The sequence below is a fragment of the Telopea speciosissima genome, chromosome 2 (assembly GCF_018873765.1).
Source record: "Telopea speciosissima isolate NSW1024214 ecotype Mountain lineage chromosome 2, Tspe_v1, whole genome shotgun sequence".
Lineage (NCBI taxonomy): Eukaryota > Viridiplantae > Streptophyta > Magnoliopsida > Proteales > Proteaceae > Telopea > Telopea speciosissima.
The window spans coordinates 7,040,549-7,059,745 of record NC_057917.1 but is presented as its reverse complement, the minus strand read 5'-3'; the positions used below and the strand labels follow the sequence as shown (position 1 = coordinate 7,059,745).

Sequence of the window (19,197 nt, the reverse complement as noted above, 5' to 3'; positions counted from 1 at the left end):
GTCCACCCCCATCCATTTGCCTTGGCGCAGCCCGCGCTGCGGCACAGAGAACAGCACCCCTTAAAAAAAAAAATAGGAATCGGGAACTAAATTGGAATCTACCTTAACCCTAGATAACGGATACAAAATTGACTGAAATTGGGATAGGCCTTGGCCGATTAGATTGATCTCATTCTAATGTTTTTTCTGATATTTTAATTCGTGCCACCAAAGTGTAGGCATCCGAAGAGGTCATGGGTTCGACTCTCGTATTCTCACCGCCTCACTCTCTAGTAACTCTAGTCAAAAATCCCATGAGGCTCTCTTAGATAGGCAGAATATCTGGAAAAAGAAAAAAAAAAAAACTCCTATCTTATTAGTCCAAGTCCAATCAAAGCTTCATATCTCATAGTGAAGGTAGAAATTCTTTCCCCATGGGTGAAAAGAAACTGACCCGGAGAAGAAATAGGCCCAGGTCCAATGCCATTTAGGTTTTTATGGGCCGTGTAGCCCATGAACACATTGGAACTTTGAAATGTATGAAATGAAAGTTGCTGTCTTGATTCTTGCTTCGTCTTAGCCTCTTAGGTCTCGCCGCCTCAGTCCTTCAGGGTTTATCAATCTCATTGTGTCGCTGGTGGTGAGTGAATCGCTGCGTCGTCTTCTTCTTCTTCTTTGCTGGTGTCAACTCTGCACCGAGGAGAAAACTAGTTTTTCAACTTCAGATTCAGTCGCTAGTTAGTTTTTTGTTTTGTTTAATTGTTTGTATTTCTTAGCTTTACGTTCTCTCTTTCTTCAAAATCTAGGGTTTTTGTTTCCCTTCCCTGGCAGTAGACTTGTAGGGTTTCTGGGGCTATTCTCGTCATGTACCTCTACAGCCTCACCCTGCAAAGAGCCACGGGCGTTGTCTGTGCCACCAATGGAAATTTCGTCGGTGGGAAATCTCAAGAGATTGTTGTGGCTAGAGGTGAAGTTCTTGATCTTTTGCGACCTGACGAGAATGGCAAGATCCAGACTATTCTTTCCGTGGAGGTCTTTGGTGCTATCCGCTCTTTAGCCCAGTTTAGGGTAACTGGTTCTCAGAAAGATTACATCGTCGTTGGCTCCGATTCCGGCTGAATCGTGATACTCGAGTATAACAAAAAGAAGAATGTTTTCGATAAAATCCATCAAGAGACTTTTGGGAAATCGGGTTGTCGTCGCATTGTTCCGGGGCAATACCTGGCTGTTGATCCCAAGGGCCGTGCCGTAATGCTTGCTGCTTGCGAGAAGTAGAAGCTCGTTTACGTATTGAACAGCGATACTGCTGCGAGGCTGACCATCTCTTCACCTTTAGAAGCCCATAAGTCTCACACCATTGTGTATTCCGTTTGCGGTGTTAATTGCGGTTTTGATAACCCCATTTTTGCTGCGATTGAGCTTGATTACTCTGAAGCTGATCAGGATTTTACTGGGCAAGCAGCAAACGAGGCTCAGAAACACCTTACCTTCTATGAGCTAGACCTTGGCCTTAACCATGTCTCCAGAAATTGGTCGGGACCGATTGACAATGGCGCCAACATGCTTGTCACGGTTCCTTGGGGTGGCGATGGCCCTAGTGGTGTCCTTGTCTGTGCTGAGAACTTTGTTATTTATAAGAACCAAGGCCACCCTGATGTTCGGGCTGTTATTCCTAGACGAGCTGATTTACCTGCTGTGCGTGGGGTGCTTATAGTATCTGCTGCTACTCACAGGCAGAAGTCCATGTTCTTTTTTTTGTTGCACACAGAGTATGGGGATGTATTTAAGGTCACACTAGAACACGAAAAAGACCACGAAAATGAACGTGTTACAGAGCTGAGGATTAAGTATTTTGATACAATGCCAGTTACCGCCGCAATGTGTGTTCTGAAAACTTGGTTTCTATTTGCTGCTTCAGAGTTTGGGAATCATGCTTTGTATCAGTTTAAGGCGATAGGAGATGATGCGGATGTGGAATCTTCATCAGCTACACTGATGGAAACGGAAGAAGGTTTCCAACCTGTATTCTTCCAGCCTAGGGGTCTTAAGAATCTTGTGAGAATTGACCAAGTTGAGAGCTTGATGCCAGTCATGGACATGAAGGTTAATAATGTCTTTGAGGAAGAGACCCCTCAGATTTTCACACTTTGTGGTCGAGGCCCTCGTTCTTCTTTGCGGATACTGAGACCAGGTTTGGCCATCAGTGAGATGGCTGTATCCCAACTCCCTGGTATTCCGAGTGCTGTTTGGACAGTGAAGAAGAATTTGAATGATGAATTTGATGCTTACATTGTTGTCTCATTCGCTAATGCAACCCTTGTGCTTTCAATTGGTGAGACGGTTGAAGAAGTTAGTGATAGTGGGTTTCTTGACACTACGCCATCTCTTGCTGTTTCTCTGTTAGGAGACGATTCTCTAATGCAAGTTCATCCCAATGGTATTAGGCATATAAGAGAAGATGGGCGTATTAATGAGTGGAAAACTCCAGGGAAAAGGACGATTGTGAAGGTTGCCTCCAATAGGCTTCAAGTGGTCATTGCTCTAAGTGGAGGGGAGCTTATCTATTTTGAGATGGACATGGCAGGTCTGTTGATGGAGGTTGAAAAACATGAAATGTCGGGTGATGTAGCTTGTCTAGACATTGCTCCAGTACCTGAAGGACGGCAGAGGTCTCGTTTCCTTGCAGTTGGGGCATATGACAATACGATCTGCATCCTATCTTTGATTCCTGATGATTGTATGCGGGTTTTGAGTGTGCAGAGTGTGTCGTCTCCTCCAGAGTCTCTCCTCTTACTCGAAGTGCAGGCATCTATTGGTGGCGAGGATAGTGCTGATCACCCAGCTAGTGTTTTTCTTAATGCAGGTTTACAGAATGGTGTTCTGTTCAGAAGTAGTTGATATGGTGACTGGTCAGCTTTCCGGTACCCGTTCCCGCTTCTTAGGACTGCGAGCCCCCAAACTTTTCTCTTGTATTGTGAGAGGAAGGCGGGCGATGCTTTGTCTGTCGAGTCGGCCTTGGCTTGGTTATATTCATCAAGGGCATTTCTTGTTGACTCCCCTTTCATATGAGACTCTTGAATATGCTGCCTCATTTTCATCTGATCAGTGTGCGGAAGGTGTTGTTGCTGTTGCTGGGGATGCATTAAGAGTTTGCCCAATTGAACGGCTGGGAGAGACATTCAATGAAATTGTGATACCTGTGAGATATACTCCAAGAAAGTTTGTCTTTCACCCCAAGCGGAAACTGTTGGTTACGATTGAGAGTGATCAGGGGGCATTTACTGCAGAAGAGCGTGAAGCTGCAAGAAAGGAATTCTTGGAGGCTGCTGGGATGGGGGAGAATGCAAATGGTAATATGGAACAGATGGAAAATGGTGGTGATGATGAGGATAAGGATGATCCTCTTTCTGATGAGCAGTATGGCTATCCAAAGGCAGAGTCGGACAAGTGGGTGTCTTGCATCAGAGTTCTCGATCCAAGGAGTGCAAACACAATCTGTCTGTTAGAGCTCCAGGATAATGAGGCTGCATTTAGTATCTGTACTGTAAATTTTCATGACAAGGAATATGGAACTCTCTTGGCAGTTGGTACAGCAAAAGCATTGCAGTTTTGGCCCAAGAAAAGATTTACAGCAGGATTCATTCATATCTATAGATTTGTGGAGGATGGGAAATCCCTTGAACTTCTGCACAAGACGCAAGTAGAGGGCATTCCTCTTGCTTTGTGCCAATTCCAAGGAAGATTACTTGCTGGAATTGGACCTCTACTCAGATTATATGATCTAGGGAAGAGGAGATTGCTCAGAAATGTGAAAATAAGCTTTTCCCCAACACAATTATCTCTATTCACACATACCGTGACCGGATTTATGTTGGTGATATCCAAGAGGTATGTTCCTTATGAGTCCAGCTTGCGTGTCTCTGTATGTGATGCAGAAACTATTTGTTAGCGTATATTTGTTATTCTGTATGGTCTTCGTAATGGTTTGGAAAGGAATGCAATAAGACCTCCTGAGGTTTAAGCATGAGGCATAACGCTTAGGCACACAGTGGCGCAGTACAATCACGCAAGCACATGCACAAAAAAGACATGCAACAGAGATCCACATGTCAAGCATCACAAAAAAGGAAAGTCAAGAAGCATTAGAAACACTTCCTAAACTAAAGTAAAAATCTTTTTGTTTTCTCATGTACAGAAAACCAAATATCATCATCTCGTAGAGAAGGTAGTTGAAAATTAAGATTGTAGATTCTGGTTCTGGAGAATGGGCACAAGTAATATATCAACAGGCAAAGAGTGAAAAAAGTAGTTTGGTGACACAGTATAGTACAGACATTAGCGTAAAACCAGTAGACATTTATTAGAGAAACCCTAGAATGTGGATCTTGTGGAATAGGGCATCAAATAGGATTTAGAAAACCCTAAATATGCCAACAAGTCTGCCCCCTTCCTTTCCATATCTTAGTTTGGCTTTATTATTTCTTTTACTTCCAATGGCACAAAAACTTGCCTACTTTTGTGAAGCAACCAGTGGGTTTCTTCTCATCATTCCTTCTAATGATTCATGGGGTTGAAATTTTACAGCCTTGTATGACTGGATTTGAAAACAAATTAAACATGACCCTCAATTTCATGAGAGGTAGTTTACCTAAGTGAGCAACAAGCTGGATATGAACTGATTTTATAGATCTTCACCATGCTATGTAGCACTTTAATTTGGATAATAAAAGAGAAAAGGATGCACGTGGTTTGGAAGATTCCAGTTTCAATATCACATTTGCTGATGACCAATGCATTATGAAAGAAAAGATCAATGGTCATGATTTTCCCTAGCACTGCAACTTGGGCTTGTTTCAGCTGCTTAATTTGGTTTTAAAGTTTGGACCCTGAGCTGCATTTGAATTGTGGGCTTTAGGCCTTTAGCAATTAAAGTGACCCATGCCTTAAATTGTTTACCATCTTTTCATCATATATTCCTTTTCCTAGAATATTAATAGTCTAAATTCTTGGTTTAGTGTTGCGACATAGGGTGAATTGTTGTAATGCTAGCTTTTTTCTTCTCTTTATTTTTTTAATGCTCATTTTTAGTTGTGTGGGGGGAGAGAGGTTTTTCTTTTCTTTTTTTCTTTCTTTTTTTTTTTTTGGGGGAGGAAGAGGAAGTGGGTAGATTGGCACTTTCTATGGGCCGTTACTCTTTTGAATTTTAGGCTTCTTGTCTATTGTTGTTGGTGCTGTAATTTACTCCTTGTATCTCAGGTTTTTTTTTTTTTTTTTTTGAAGTCAATAAATTTCTTTGGTTCTCTATCAAGGGAAAAATTCAGAGTTTTGATCTTGGGGTTCTTCCTTTTTGACATGACCCAACTGATCCAGTTTGCAGCATTATTTCTCTTTGATGCAATATTCATTTTATTTTTTAACTTATATACTGAACCTGCGTTGGTGCTTTCCTTTACAGTCATTCCGTTACTGCAAGTACAGACGGGATGAGAATCAACTTCATATATTTGCAGATGATTGTGTTCCCAGATGGCTTACAGCATCCCACCATATAGATTTCAACACCATGGCAGGTGCTGACAAGTTTGGAAATGTGTACTTTGTGCGTTTACCACAGGATGTCTCAGATGAGATTGAGGAAGATCCAACAGGAGGGAAGATAAAGTGGGAGCAAGGGAAGCTGAATGGGGCTCCGAACAGGGTAGAGGAGATTGTACAATTCCATGTGGGTGATGTGGTCACATGCTTGCAGAAGGCATCCCTCATACCAGGGGGTGGTGACTGCATCATTTATGGGACTGTCATGGGCAGCTTGGGAGCTTTGCTAGCTTTCTCATCCATGGAAGATGTTGACTTCTTTTCTCATCTGGAGATGCATATGAGGCAGGAGCACCCACCTTTGTGTGGCAGAGATCACATGGCCTTCAGATCGGCTTACTTCCCAGTGAAGGTAAACATTTTGAGACTGAATTTTCTTGACAAAATCAAGTCACAACTCACAATCAATTTTTGAGTTGCATATACTCCCCCATTCCCCCCACCCCCCCAAAAAAAAAAAAAAATTTCCTACATACAAGGCATGGCATGCTCAATCCTCTGCATTTCTTATCTTAGCTACTAGAAAAAGATTTTTTTTAATGATCAGGATGGTCCTTGGATGTACTTCACCCACTGCCGTGCCGGGGGGAACCATTCTCAGGAAGGGAAATAGGGATACCAAACAACTGTTTTTGTGTTCAAAACAATTTTTGGGACAAAGAAAGATTCCAAGAATGTGTACCAAAGACACCCTTAGTTTCATGGTTTCAATTATTTCTGATTCTTCTTTTGGAACAACTGTGTTAGTATGTCAACATGTGGGCCTCTCCATTGAGATCCATATGTGACTTGCAGGACTCCTTGATAGGGAAAAAGATTAACCATGGCCGCTCGCTATCAATATACTTTCCTCTGGATGCTCTGAAACAATAAAGGGAAGAGCACAATTGGGGAAGAAATATTTATACGACTTTACCCTGTTTTTTTTATGAGATACTGACATTACTTGTTTAGTTCATGCTTTGGTTATATCTGCCACAAATTAGTTTGCTTTTCCAAATTCCATCTACATACCATTCTTCCATTTCTATTCCATAATGAGTGATAGGACTTTTGTATGCAACTTAATGATCTCAAGTTGTCGGCAGTTACTAGTTTGTATTTATATTACCATTTAGTGGCTAGGCGCCTAGGCCTGAAGTGAACCTTACTTTCATGGGATTATTTTGCAGGATGTGATTGATGGAGATCTGTGTGAACAGTTCCCCACACTGCCTGCGGATATGCAGAGGAAGATTGCTGATGAACTGGATAGAACTCCAGGGGAGATACTGAAGAAACTTGAAGACATCAGGAATAAGATCATATGAGAAGCATGTCTACTAGGCCTCCTGATCTGACAGAAATGTCAGCAGCTATTATCTTGGTGATCACTATTTATCTTTTGTCAGAAGTTGATCTCTATGTATACTATTGAAATTACTTAAACAACCCGAGCACAGCAGGTGGATTTGAGTCCAATTACAAGCAAAAATCACTTGATATCAGTTGTTTTGACCCTTTGACTCTTGCATGTATTGTTTTTTTCTAATCATTCAGTAAAATGGTTATTTCTTCAGTATGTACAAGTGATATGGTTTTGTTCATGTTCTCTCTGTCGTGCATGTGTCAATTTATTGTGACCTTTAAATAGTGTGGATGGGAGAGCATTGAGGTAGAGTTGGTGGGAGTCTGGGAAATAAGGTGTCTCCAAAGAGTAGATCACAAGAGTGATTGGAAGGTTTAATTGCCATCGTTGGAAAAGCAATCCCAAAAGTTTTAATTAATCTCTTGGAAACCAATTGTGAGAAGGTTTGTATACTACCATTGGATAGTGATCGAGATGGTGAAAAAGTCTGAAAGAGCGTATAATGGAAGGACATTGTGCTTGTGATCACTATCAAAACCCTTTATGTTTCATCGTTGGATAGAAATTGCGTAGAAGTAAAAGAATTTTAATTTTGCATTACCCAATTCATCTCCCTCTTGATATGAATAATTGATTGTATTTGCATTTCAGTAAATCAAAATAAAGTTAGGAAGGTACGCCAAACAAGTCCACCCACAGCCAAGAAAAAGAAAAGCACACATTAAATATGTTCTTCCTGCAATCCTGCTCAACCTGCACTTGAGCAGTGGAATCAACAACGGAATTCCTACAGCTTATCATATTTCAACTTTTATATGAGATTTCTGCTCCAATAATAACAGACCTGATACAAGGCTGGAAAGCCTGGAATACAACAACCTTGTTGTCTGAGAAACCAAAAAAGCTTAACAAGTCCTCATCAGAAGCCAAATGTGGAGAAATGACAAAAGCTGAATTTTCCAACCAGTTGATAGAGGCAGAGGATGAAATCTATGACAAGGAACCAAGATATTGAGAATAATAAAACAAAAAATCCTCATCATAGGAACAGCTAACTCGTTCAAAAAATTAAAAAATAGAAAAATCCTCTCATCATGGGATCAGGCCATGTTTTTCCATACTATACAAAGTAGCTGCCTATCTTATTTGAGACCTTCCCCTTCCTCTTGGATACGTTTCTGGAAATCAGCAACCATTAAACGCAAGCCTTGGCTCAGTGGGATCTTTGGCTCCCAATTCAGCAGCTCCTTAGCTTTGGAGATATCTGGTTTCCTTTTATGTGGATCATCTGCAGTGTTTGGTTTGAATTCAATGGTTGCACTAGAGTCAATCGTCTCTTTGACAACCTGCATTAACAGGTAAAGTTAATCAATTGAAAAATAAACTTGTGGTTCAGCAAGTCACATTATGTCTTCATTAAATCATCCAAAGAATTGCCCACCTCAGCAAGCTCTAACATGGTGAATTCACCCGGGTTACCCAAATTGAATGGTCCTACATGATCTCCTTCCATAAGTGCCATCAGTCCATCAACCTACAACCCAAAACATTAGCCTTCTATTTTGTATTTCCACAAACTGGGGAAAGGGGAGAGGTGGGGTGGGGGGAGTTGCAAGAACTCTCACAACTCTACAATATTTTGACATCAAATGGAAACATGCAACGAGATTCAGAAAGAAACAACCAACCACCCAAAACGGCAGTCATGAACATTCATTTTATAATCAGATGGAGAAGCAGAGAATAATTAGCCACTAATATGATTTTTTTTTGGGTACTACGAACATGCAACATGCACTGTATTTCTCAAAAACAAAGGATATCTGTAAGGTTTTTATCTCTTCATTATCAGAAATGCCTACAGAATGCTGTGGCCCTTCCACTTAACAGAAAGGGCAACTGGAAGATATACTGGCCCTTCCATCAAAAAACCAAGAGATGTCTGGGCAAAAAGAGGAGCAAAAGAAAGAAGCTGCCATCTATTCCCTGAATCGAGCCTTAAAAAGAACGATTTTGGCCGGAGATAAAAATAATACCACATTTTCCATCTCTCTTTACGCTCATAATAAAAGATTTACTAGTGTAATGAATGACAGACAGATAAAGAGAACCTATATCGCTGTGGGCATCATGCACAATGACATTTAAATGGATGTGGCCTCCACAAACAATTGGTTACCTCACGGTCTCAGAAGAAAAGATAGCACACATAGTTGATATACAACAGATGTAACTAGTAACTCAGCCAATCCCACAGGGTAAAAGGTAGCATGCATAAAACAAACATTCAATAAAATAAATTTGAGGATTACCAAGTCAGAAACATATTGGAAGCTTCGTGTTTGTTTTCCATCACCATATACTGTCATTGGTTGTTTACGAAGGACCTGTGCAAGGTATGATAGTTAGAAAATCTTCCTAAAGTAGGATGTCCAAATATCCTAATTTCAGAATTCAGCACATTATCAAACCCATTACCAAGAAAATGTCATAGAGAACCAACCTGGGCAACAAAATTGCTGACAACACGTCCATCATCTATGCACATACGAGGTCCATAAGTATTGAAAATGCGCGCAATACGTACCTGGAACAGAGAAACCTCAGATTACCCTTTTTTGGCCCCTGAATCAATTCCTCGAAAGTATTTTTGCAAGGAGTATTTTCCAAATGTCAAAATATCCATGTAGGCAGTGAAAAGACTAGAAAACAAAGGACTTCCTAGTACTATCAAATAATAGCAAACAATTATGGTAATGAAACTAATAGAAGCCTATACGTATGTGAAAAGGCATGCACGTTGCATCTGCTAGTATCGTCAGCTTACCTTTCTCCCAATATTTATGTTAATCCTTCAGATGAAATGTTTTGAGAAGATGCATCAAATATGAATGACAGAGGTGAAAGAAAAGTAAACAATCAATGGTCGAAGAAATTATGTAGAAGGAAGCATTACAATATGTTCACCGTGACTTAGTAAACCCTGGAAACGAGGGTATGAGGACCTGGAAGTATAATTTACATAGCATAAAAGGTTTAATCTTTTTTATCCCAATAACGCTTTAAATAGATTAAATTATCGGGCATATAATGGATTCAATGAAATGCAACATAAAAGTAAAAAACATTTCTTTTGCAACAAAAACAACAACAATAATGCATTTAAAAAAATTCTATATTCCCATATCAAAGCTTTCTTCCAAATAATCAAAATATTAAACCTCGTAACCGACCTACAGTTAAATGTTATTGAAATTAATGTAATTTTTGGAAGGACGATATGAAAAATAAAAGGGTTTCCCATGGAGTATCAAAATCAGCTATACATTATAATGGGTACTTAACCTACTAAGAAGAATTTGTACAAGATCAATGACTGTCAAGGTGAGTTGTACAACCAACCTACAGTTAAAGGAGAGGTCTCATATTCGAGTCTTGAGATGTGCATCCAGTAGTGGTAGAAACACTGATCCTACGTGCCACACTGGCCTAAAAGGAAAATTCCCCCTGGAAGTGTGGTTCTCTCGCTTTCCTAATATGATAAATATATCTCCAAGGACCAATCCCCCCATCAGAAAGCTAACAAATCACCAATTAGAAGCCTCTTTAACATACATTGTAGGTGATCCATACAACAAAGAAATCTTTAGCCCTCAAATTGGCTTTATTTCTGCAATAACTGAGTCAGCATGGCCAATGCAGCCTGAGAACACCAACAGAATCTGACCATCATGAACTCTACAAACACCCCCTATACAAAACCTCCATCCATATAAACTTACTAAGACTTTGTGGAGGAGGATCCCATATGTGTTGAATCTGATCCTATGCTGAAGCAGAGGAAGCCACTAGATCCCAATTTCTGACTAAGTAATCAAAGATATATATCACAAAGTCACTAGGGTAGAAGCACATCTTGCTGTTCTCAAAATTATCAACTCACAAATCTTCTGGACAGACTTTTGCCACCCTCTAAATGTCCTTCAATTACTTTCCTCTCTAATCATCCAAATAGTCACCAAAACAACAAATCTACAAATAAGCTTACCTTGACAAATCTACAAATAAGTTTACCCTTCTTATCTAGGTGGACATACCTTGTCATTCAAATAGTCACCAGAAAGACAAATCTACACATAAGCTTACCCTTCCTACCTATGGGAACATACCTTGTCCATGATTCTAGTACAGATAAAATGGGCCTAAACTGCCCTAGAGAAATCACAAAGGATGAGGAGGTGACAGACAGACTCCTCACTTAGCATGCAAAAAAGAAAAACCTGAGCGAAAATGAGGTTTCTACATCATCTCCTCCACAATCTATCAAATGTATTAACCTTACCAAAACAATTTGAAGGGCTAAGCCATATCATTAGGATGTTCAGGAACAGAAGCAACAAAGTAGGATCCCTTTACAGTGACATAAGATTTAATTGTGAATCAACTTATACTTCCAGATCATTTTCACTTATATATTACTATAGTTCATCGTTTCTATATATTCACATACATACAATTTTTGTCACGGTGTCTAAAGGCCTGCATGATAACACTTTTGTTTCTCTATTTCTCTGTTTTTTGGTTCCTGGGAACAAGAAATTAGTAGAAATCTGTTTGTTAACACCGGGTCATTTTTTTGTTCTTGGGAATGAACCAGAACAAAAAAGTAGCTGAGAAATAGAAAAAAGAAGCTCCAATTTGGAACTTCTCTATTCCAGAAATAAAATGGAGAAATAAGGGGGTGGTGGTGTTCGACCTATCTCCACAACTCTCATCTCTGCGAGATTCCACCGCTACCACCACCACCACCTCCACCACTGCTCCGGCACCAGCGCCACCTCTGTTACCACCACTGCCACCTCCTCCACCACCACCAACTCCACCAAATTTTTGGGAAAATTAATCGAAGTTCCAGAAACAAATATTATTGCACATAAACACATTTCTGTTTCTTTTCTGGGCCAGAAATAGAACTTACTATGCATTAATAAACACAAATTTATCAAGAAATTTGGCTCAGCAATAGATATACAAAAAGCTATTTCTGGAATAGAAACATGGCCCAGAAACAGAAGTGTTATCATGCAGGCCCTAGGTGACCCAAGGTGTGGGGGGGGGGGTCTGGACGCAAGGCGACCAAAATGCCTGCCACGGCAACCAAGAAGACACTAGTTGTCAAGGCACCTGGATGCCAAGGCGGTCACCTAGGCGACGCCTTGACAACTATGACAACAAATACTGAAGTTTCTCATGAAAGCTATTAAACTTTTGTTTGGGAGGCCAGGGTGGAGGGGTGAATAAAGTGAGATATGTATTAAAATCTGAATTTAAGGGAATGAACCTGATTTGGAAAACAAAAAGAGATTATTCTATTGCTGAAAACCTGCAGATGCATTTTACAAAGCCAGTCCAAACACAGAAAATTGATGAAGGTGGATGCATAAAGCCAGCAGCCATGACTCAAGAAACTTTAAGGCCAACCTTGTGGAATGCTAGGACAAGATACATGTACCCGGCCCCATGTAGTTGCTACGAGGTTCTGAGTTTTTGTCTTTATGCTGTATCCATCCATAGGCTATGATTATAAGATTAAAAAAAAAGGCGTACCAAGTGCATGAGGCTCCCGCCACTGCAGGGTCTGGGGAGGGTAATAATTGTGTCATAAAAGAATCATCAATGTGATTGAATTCCCCTCATTCCTTCTGATTCCTTCAAAAGCTTTTAGAATAGATGACCAAAGCAAGAGGGCACTTTAAATATATCAGGCAACAAGGTCATTCATGTTACTTGTAATAAAAAAACTATCTGAAGTCTACAACAGGCCCAGCATGCATCAAGCATCCAATATCATCAATTGATGGACGAAGATATTTGCAAACTCAAAAGATCAAATCTTCATTGAAAGGTGCAATGCAACAGAAGATTGCTAGAGCAGAAAGATTCAACAGAAAAAAAAAAAAAACATGTAGACCATCATTTTCACACAGGTGCAGCAAAGATACAACTTTACACCATTTCATACTTAAATGTGAAATGCCAGTCATGCTCCTATTTTTGAGGTGTTCAGCAAACATAGCTGACCACTACTTTCATTCTTGGTAACTATTAACATTAAGGATTTTTTTTCAAGAAAATGGTCCACATGAAAAATGCCTCAGGTGGATGATGCAGTTGCATTAAAGTTGCATTAAGCATTAATCCCATATGAGGCCTATGTGCAAGCTTGGGAGGCCCACAAGGTTGTGGTGGCGGTCTGATGGACTGAGATTGACCTTTGGGTAGTTATATACTTATATTATAGGTTGGATTTTTTATTTTTTGGTTTCATTGTAATGGGCCTAATTTATAAGCCCATAAAGTGGGGGTAAAATTAGTACATGGGATTAGTAGATAAGTTAGGTATTTGGGTTACATTAGGATACATAATAGTTAGATAGAGTTCTATTTTCAGTAATATTTACTTTATTCAATATGTCGGAGCAATTTGGAATCCTTTTATGAATCAGTTTAAGAATTTCAGAAGGTCTTTACCCCCATCAATAAAGAATATTTTGCGTTAAAAAAAAATGAGTTTTTTCAAGAGTTTTGGTGTTGTTATGCAGTGCATACGGGATTGGTATGCCAGACCTGATTTCCTTATTCTGATATGATTTTATTAGGTGTGATCTTACCTTCTTCTCTTCTATTATTCTTCTTTTTCTTACTTCCTAATTCTCTTTATTCAACACCGGGTGGAACTTCTGTTTCTGGTTCAATTTTCAGATTGCTAGATTTGGTCATCTTTTTTATTCTAGTTTTATATCATCCAATATTTGTCCCTGCTCTGTCCTATTGAATCTAAATAGGTCGTGACATAATTGTTGCTCTTATTTCTAGAATTTTTTCTAGAACCTTGAACTGAATTAGTGGAAAGATATAGGACCTAGATAAATACCACAGGAAACCCACCTCTGGCATCACCAATCAAGATCAAAAGAAAGGATTTGACTGTAAAGCAGGCCCTATGGCCTGTTATATATGTTCACAGATTTTCATTATAGGTTTATCAACTAATCAACATCACTATTGTCACCATGTCTCCTCATCCATAGAATCCATGCCATTGCATGCCAACTCCTTATGGCAATAATTTACCTGCTGCAATAACTGTATAACACAAGGCACATGTCACACATCCTTTAACACATAAACTCCCAAAAAGTTAACTCAGCCATCTCTCCCAATCCTGAAGAAGATAATATATTTGTCAAACTCATCAAGTATACCCCACCATAAACACACAATGTGCACACAATACTTCAAAACTCTCGTACTAATGGGCATCTTGCTCCCATACTCAACGTCAATGACTGACCTCCAAACGTAACTATTTTCTTCAGCAAACTGCACCAGATACTTACGAAGTAATACATTTTTCTATGGCCCAAGCTTATTGATCCTTAAACTTGCAAATAGAGCTCAATCAACGATGGCATCATCATAGTTGTCAAGGTGTCACCTAGGCACTGCCTAGGCGTCTAGGCTCTTTCTTGGGTCCAAGGCGACAGCATGCCTTGTTGACACTTCACAAGTTTACGTTGATTTATGTCTATTGTTTTGTTTATTATGAATATGCTTATATTAAATCGTATGCTTTGTTTATTATATGTTGGTTTTCTCATATTAAGTCATTACTAACATAATTATATCCTCTTGCTTTGATATGGCTTCTATGTTGCATATAAGCATACAACAATAACAACAAACTCAGCCTTACGTAACTATGCTTATGCAGCATATAAGCATAGTTACATAAAATTATCATGATTACATTACATTTAGTCATATACTGCAAGCCTAGGGCGCCTTATCGTCTAGGCATATCCCTCCAACACCTTGGGTCACCCAGTCAATGTGGCGACTATGGGTATCGTTCTTCATCATCAAGAGCAATCCCACAGAAAATCTCTTTCTATCTTTTCAAGTCTTTTTTTTCCTGAATAGCTAACAAATTTTTCAAAAGTTACAAAGCCCGAGACCAAATATGAAAAAGTCCAATTACAAAAGGCTCTGAACATACAATAGGAAATAAAGCTGAATATAATCCACCAACAAAGATAGACTGTGGCAAAGAATGTCTAGAAAAGCAACTCGACCTATGAACCCCTTGCTTGGCCAGCTTATTTGTCATGCCATTAGCTGATATCAGCGTCCAATGGAACGAGAAGTTTAATTGAGAAGCCAAAAACTTAATGTGCCTAATAACATGAGCAAACCTCTAGGGACTATCTTTATTGGAAGACTGACAAGCAATGTAGTAGCTGAATCTCCTTCTGCCATTATATCAATGAAAGGCTCCCTAATAGTGAACTCCAGTCCCAACCAAATGGAGAGAAGTTCAGTTCTGATGGGGTTCCCACTCCTGTTGGACCTGAGGAGGTACCCAAAACAACTCCACTACACGTTATAATCACTACCCCACTCCTGACAGGCCTGGGTTCCCAAGATAAAATCCAGTTTCACTACCCCCCCCCCTTGGGTCCCAAATCTCCTCTTTTCAGGCTCTTGTAATATTGGCAATGATGACATTCTCCCAACTGAACAAGAAAGTGTGAGGCACATCTCTGAACAGCTAATCTTCTCAAGTCTATCACTTGTCGATAAGAAAAACAACTTCAGGCCTTCCACCCCATGAAACCGGTATAGCAACGAGGAAAATGGAACAAAACAGAAAATTAAGCATTGAATTATAAATCAACGTTGACTTCCTTCTAACAAACATTTTTTCTTTCACTCCTCTGAACAACTATTTTTACCCAACCTGATACAGGTGGCTAAACGTACTTTGTGCGATGGATTGCTCCAAGAGACAGAGTAGCATGTTGATAGAGTTCATTACAAAGCACATGCAAGATTTGGTAAATTGGGGACTTCACCTATAGCAGGAAAATCACTTCTCAAAAGTTAACTGTAAGCCCACGAACCCTTTCAAAGCAGAAAGATGCAGTATAAGTCTCACTCATTCCTTGTCGAGCCTTTTTTTTTTTTTCCAGAAGCAAAATAAGTTGAATCATTTCACGAACCATAGATGGAAGATTGATAGCCCCTCTCCCACTTAAAAGGCTTCAATCAACCCCCCCCCCCCCTCCTTTTCCCTTTTCACTCATGATTCATTAAAGGGTAGGTCCTATAACAGGTGGATGAAGTGTAGAATACTAAAAGAATGGAACCTGAATTATAGGTTGTAAAGGAAGAGAATATACCCAATAAATGCAACAGTCCTAAGGATGGCTAAAGATGATATTTAGACGAAAGTAGAAGAAGAAAAGATGGTTGTTATGGTTCACTAAATGGTACCCATGAACCGTATGGGAAAAGATGGGAATAAGAAAGAAGAGACAGGGAGGGAAGAGGAGAGACTAGATACTTCTTGGGTTTCACAACTAGAACCCAACTCAAACCAATCTTCTCATTCAAATTTTCATGTTAGAGATGAGGTTGACTACTCAGTTCTCACAAACTCTCCCTTCAGTGGCATACATCGAACCAATAAGCTCCTTTTTTATTGAATTTATTAACGACAAAAATATTGAACATATATTACTATTAAAGCACAAATCCTCCCAACTCTTTTAGAAGATTAAGAGACTTTGACCACTTAGATGACTAACAGATCCTAAGGACTATTATAACTAACCATGTACTTCTTGATAACACAATATCTTCAATTACTTAACTACCCCAAGATTCTCTGAACCTAGAAAACCTGAACAACTAATGAGTCTAGACTAAACAAATTAACTACTGGAGTTAGACACTGACACATAAAATGGAAAAAGTGACTCAATGATGCCCCAACTTCCAATTAAAAATTGTCACTCATGCCTCCCCATGCAGTTTGTGGTATAAGTCAACTCAATGCTTCAGCAATGATGATAAATATAAATGAAATGACCACTGGCTATCCCTGTCAAAGTCCCCATAAATAAGTCCTTCAATGCCTCATCAACCAGAAAGGGAAGGAAGTTGAAATGACAAACCTTGACCACAAATGCCATCTAACCCAAATCTCTTATGGCGTAAAAATATGATGAAAAGCCAGCCATCAAACACTTTATAGTTTATATGCGCACTCCATGCCAATCTTGCATACCACCCTAGTATGTGGCTTCTCATTCTCAAGTCGATAAATTAATTGTAGGCAACGAGGGGGTTGTTGAAAGCTAAATATTGACATACCCTTGTCTTTTTATTTTTATTGAGGCATGTAGAAATACAAATAGCCGTGCCAAAATGCACAACTGAACTCTGAACTAGACAAGAGTATTACAAGCCTTCCTTGGCCAACATATGCATTGAACTCATAGTTGTCACGGCGCATAGGCGAACCAAGGCAGTCGAGGGGGCAAAAATCAAGGCGCTTAGGCGCCAGTCCAGGCAAAGCCACCTCGACGCCTTGACAATTATGACTGAACTGGATACATTTTCAAGGCTTAAACTCAATCAATAGGACAAAAGGGAAGTAGAATCTAGGAAACTATTCTAGAATCAGAATATTTACAAAAGAACATTTTGAATCTGCAAATATATCTATGACAAGAGAATCAGAATATTTACAAAAGAACATTTTGAATCTGCAAATATATCTCTGACAAGTTATACATTGTCACAATATCAAACAAAGGAATCCTAGAAGAACTGACGGGACTGTAAGCCTATTCAAACTAGAACCCACTAAACTAAAGATTCAAAAATGTAGTCCATCTCCAAGGTAATGTGAGCAGTGGACATCGATCAAAAGAAGCGGGAAAAAAAGGAACCTAAAATAAGAACAAACTCAACAAAGTAGATCCTTTTACTTGTACACACGCGGACACACACACACACACACACACACACATAGAGCAAAGTAGAATGATACAGATTTCAAGTAGCAATACCGAATGATGATTAACACACAGCAATATGATGCCTACCTTTGAGACTCATTCTCTTAAAAGCAAGCACATTTCTAAAAGAGCTCGTCTACAAGCAATATCAGAATCACTTACCTCAACTGCTGCACCTCGATGGTAATCCATTGCTAAAGTTTCAGCTGTCCGTTTTCCTTCATCATAACAACTCCGGACACCTATACACGACCAAAGAGTCAAAACAATTCACAGAAAAACATAGAAAGAGTAGAAGATCTATACAGATACATAGATAAGTAATAAAAAAAATGGACAAGAAACAGAAATTAATGGGATTCGTAAATGGTAGCTCACCTATTGGGTTCACATTCCCCCAATACGTTTCCTTTTGTGGGTGCTCTAGTGGGTCCCCATAAACTTCGCTTGTGCTGGTGAGCAAAAACCGTGCTCCAATTCTTTTCGCCAAGCCCAACATGTTCAGGGTTCCCATCACATTGGTCTTGTAATCATAGTCAAGGATCATAAATAATTCCAGAGTAGACTCAATGAATAATAACAGAACCAAAAACAAACTTTTTCTGCTTAGCCTAAAGAACTCAACCAAAAAAAAAAAAAGACAATTTTAGAACGCCAGGATAACCGCATCAAGGATATAATTGTCTTGATAGGATTGAATTTGTAGTGAACAGGTGAAGCCGGGCAAGCCAAGTGATAAATCTGATCTACCTCCAAAAGTATCGGCTCAACCACATCATGTCGAATGAGCTCAAACCTTGGATTCCCGAAATTGTGCATCACATTCTCCTTCCTTCCGGTAAAGAAATTGTCAATCACAATCACATTATCCCCTCTATCTAACAGCTTGTCGACAAGATGACTACCAACGAACCCAGCACCACCTGTGACGACAACCCGCAAGCGCCGTCTCTGGATCCCCGCTGGAACTCTCCCAACCTTACCAAGCCCATTATTCAACGAATTCCGAAACGGGAACGTAACTTGCTCGTGATTGGTAACGCTAGCAGGAAACTCTCTGAGGATGGCAGCATGTGTGGTGTCAGAAGGGCCAAGCCTCAATAAGGTGGGCTGGAGGATGAAGAAGGTGGAGGCGATCAGAATGCCTACAAGAATGAAGAGGAGACGCTGTTCTTTGAAGAGGTAATTGATAGATCTAGGTAAAGACCTGGGGTGTTTTAGGGCTTTAGGAGAATAAGGATCTGTGTGAGATGTTGTTGTTGGGATCTCTTCATCTCGTCTGTGATTCACGCTTGATTGCTTGTGGAGCTGTTTCATGTTTCGGTTCTTCTGCTGCTTTAAACAACAAGATTTCTATGTTTTGCTCAGTTAGTTGTTCTTCTGTGTTTTCTTTTTGGGCTCCCTTTC

At 39.7% G+C, this 19,197-nt stretch overlaps 1 protein-coding gene and 1 pseudogene across 1 annotated transcript; one reads left to right on the top strand and one right to left on the bottom strand.

Annotated features, from left to right (window-relative positions):
• Positions 1 to 666: 666 nt before the first annotated feature.
• On the top strand, positions 667 to 7,132 carry LOC122649731 (annotated as a pseudogene).
• Positions 7,133 to 7,706: 574 nt separating this feature from the next.
• LOC122649732 (UDP-glucuronic acid decarboxylase 1-like) lies at positions 7,707 to 19,197 on the bottom strand. Its single transcript, XM_043842975.1, has 7 exons — positions 18,469 to 19,197; positions 18,169 to 18,316; positions 17,953 to 18,032; positions 9,426 to 9,509; positions 9,235 to 9,309; positions 8,364 to 8,456; positions 7,707 to 8,268 (listed from the first exon to the last, which is right to left on the bottom strand). The coding sequence occupies exons 1-7, from the start codon at positions 19,105 to 19,107 to the stop codon at positions 8,065 to 8,067; spliced, it is 1,323 nt and encodes a 440-aa protein (XP_043698910.1). The 5' UTR covers positions 19,108 to 19,197; the 3' UTR covers positions 7,707 to 8,064.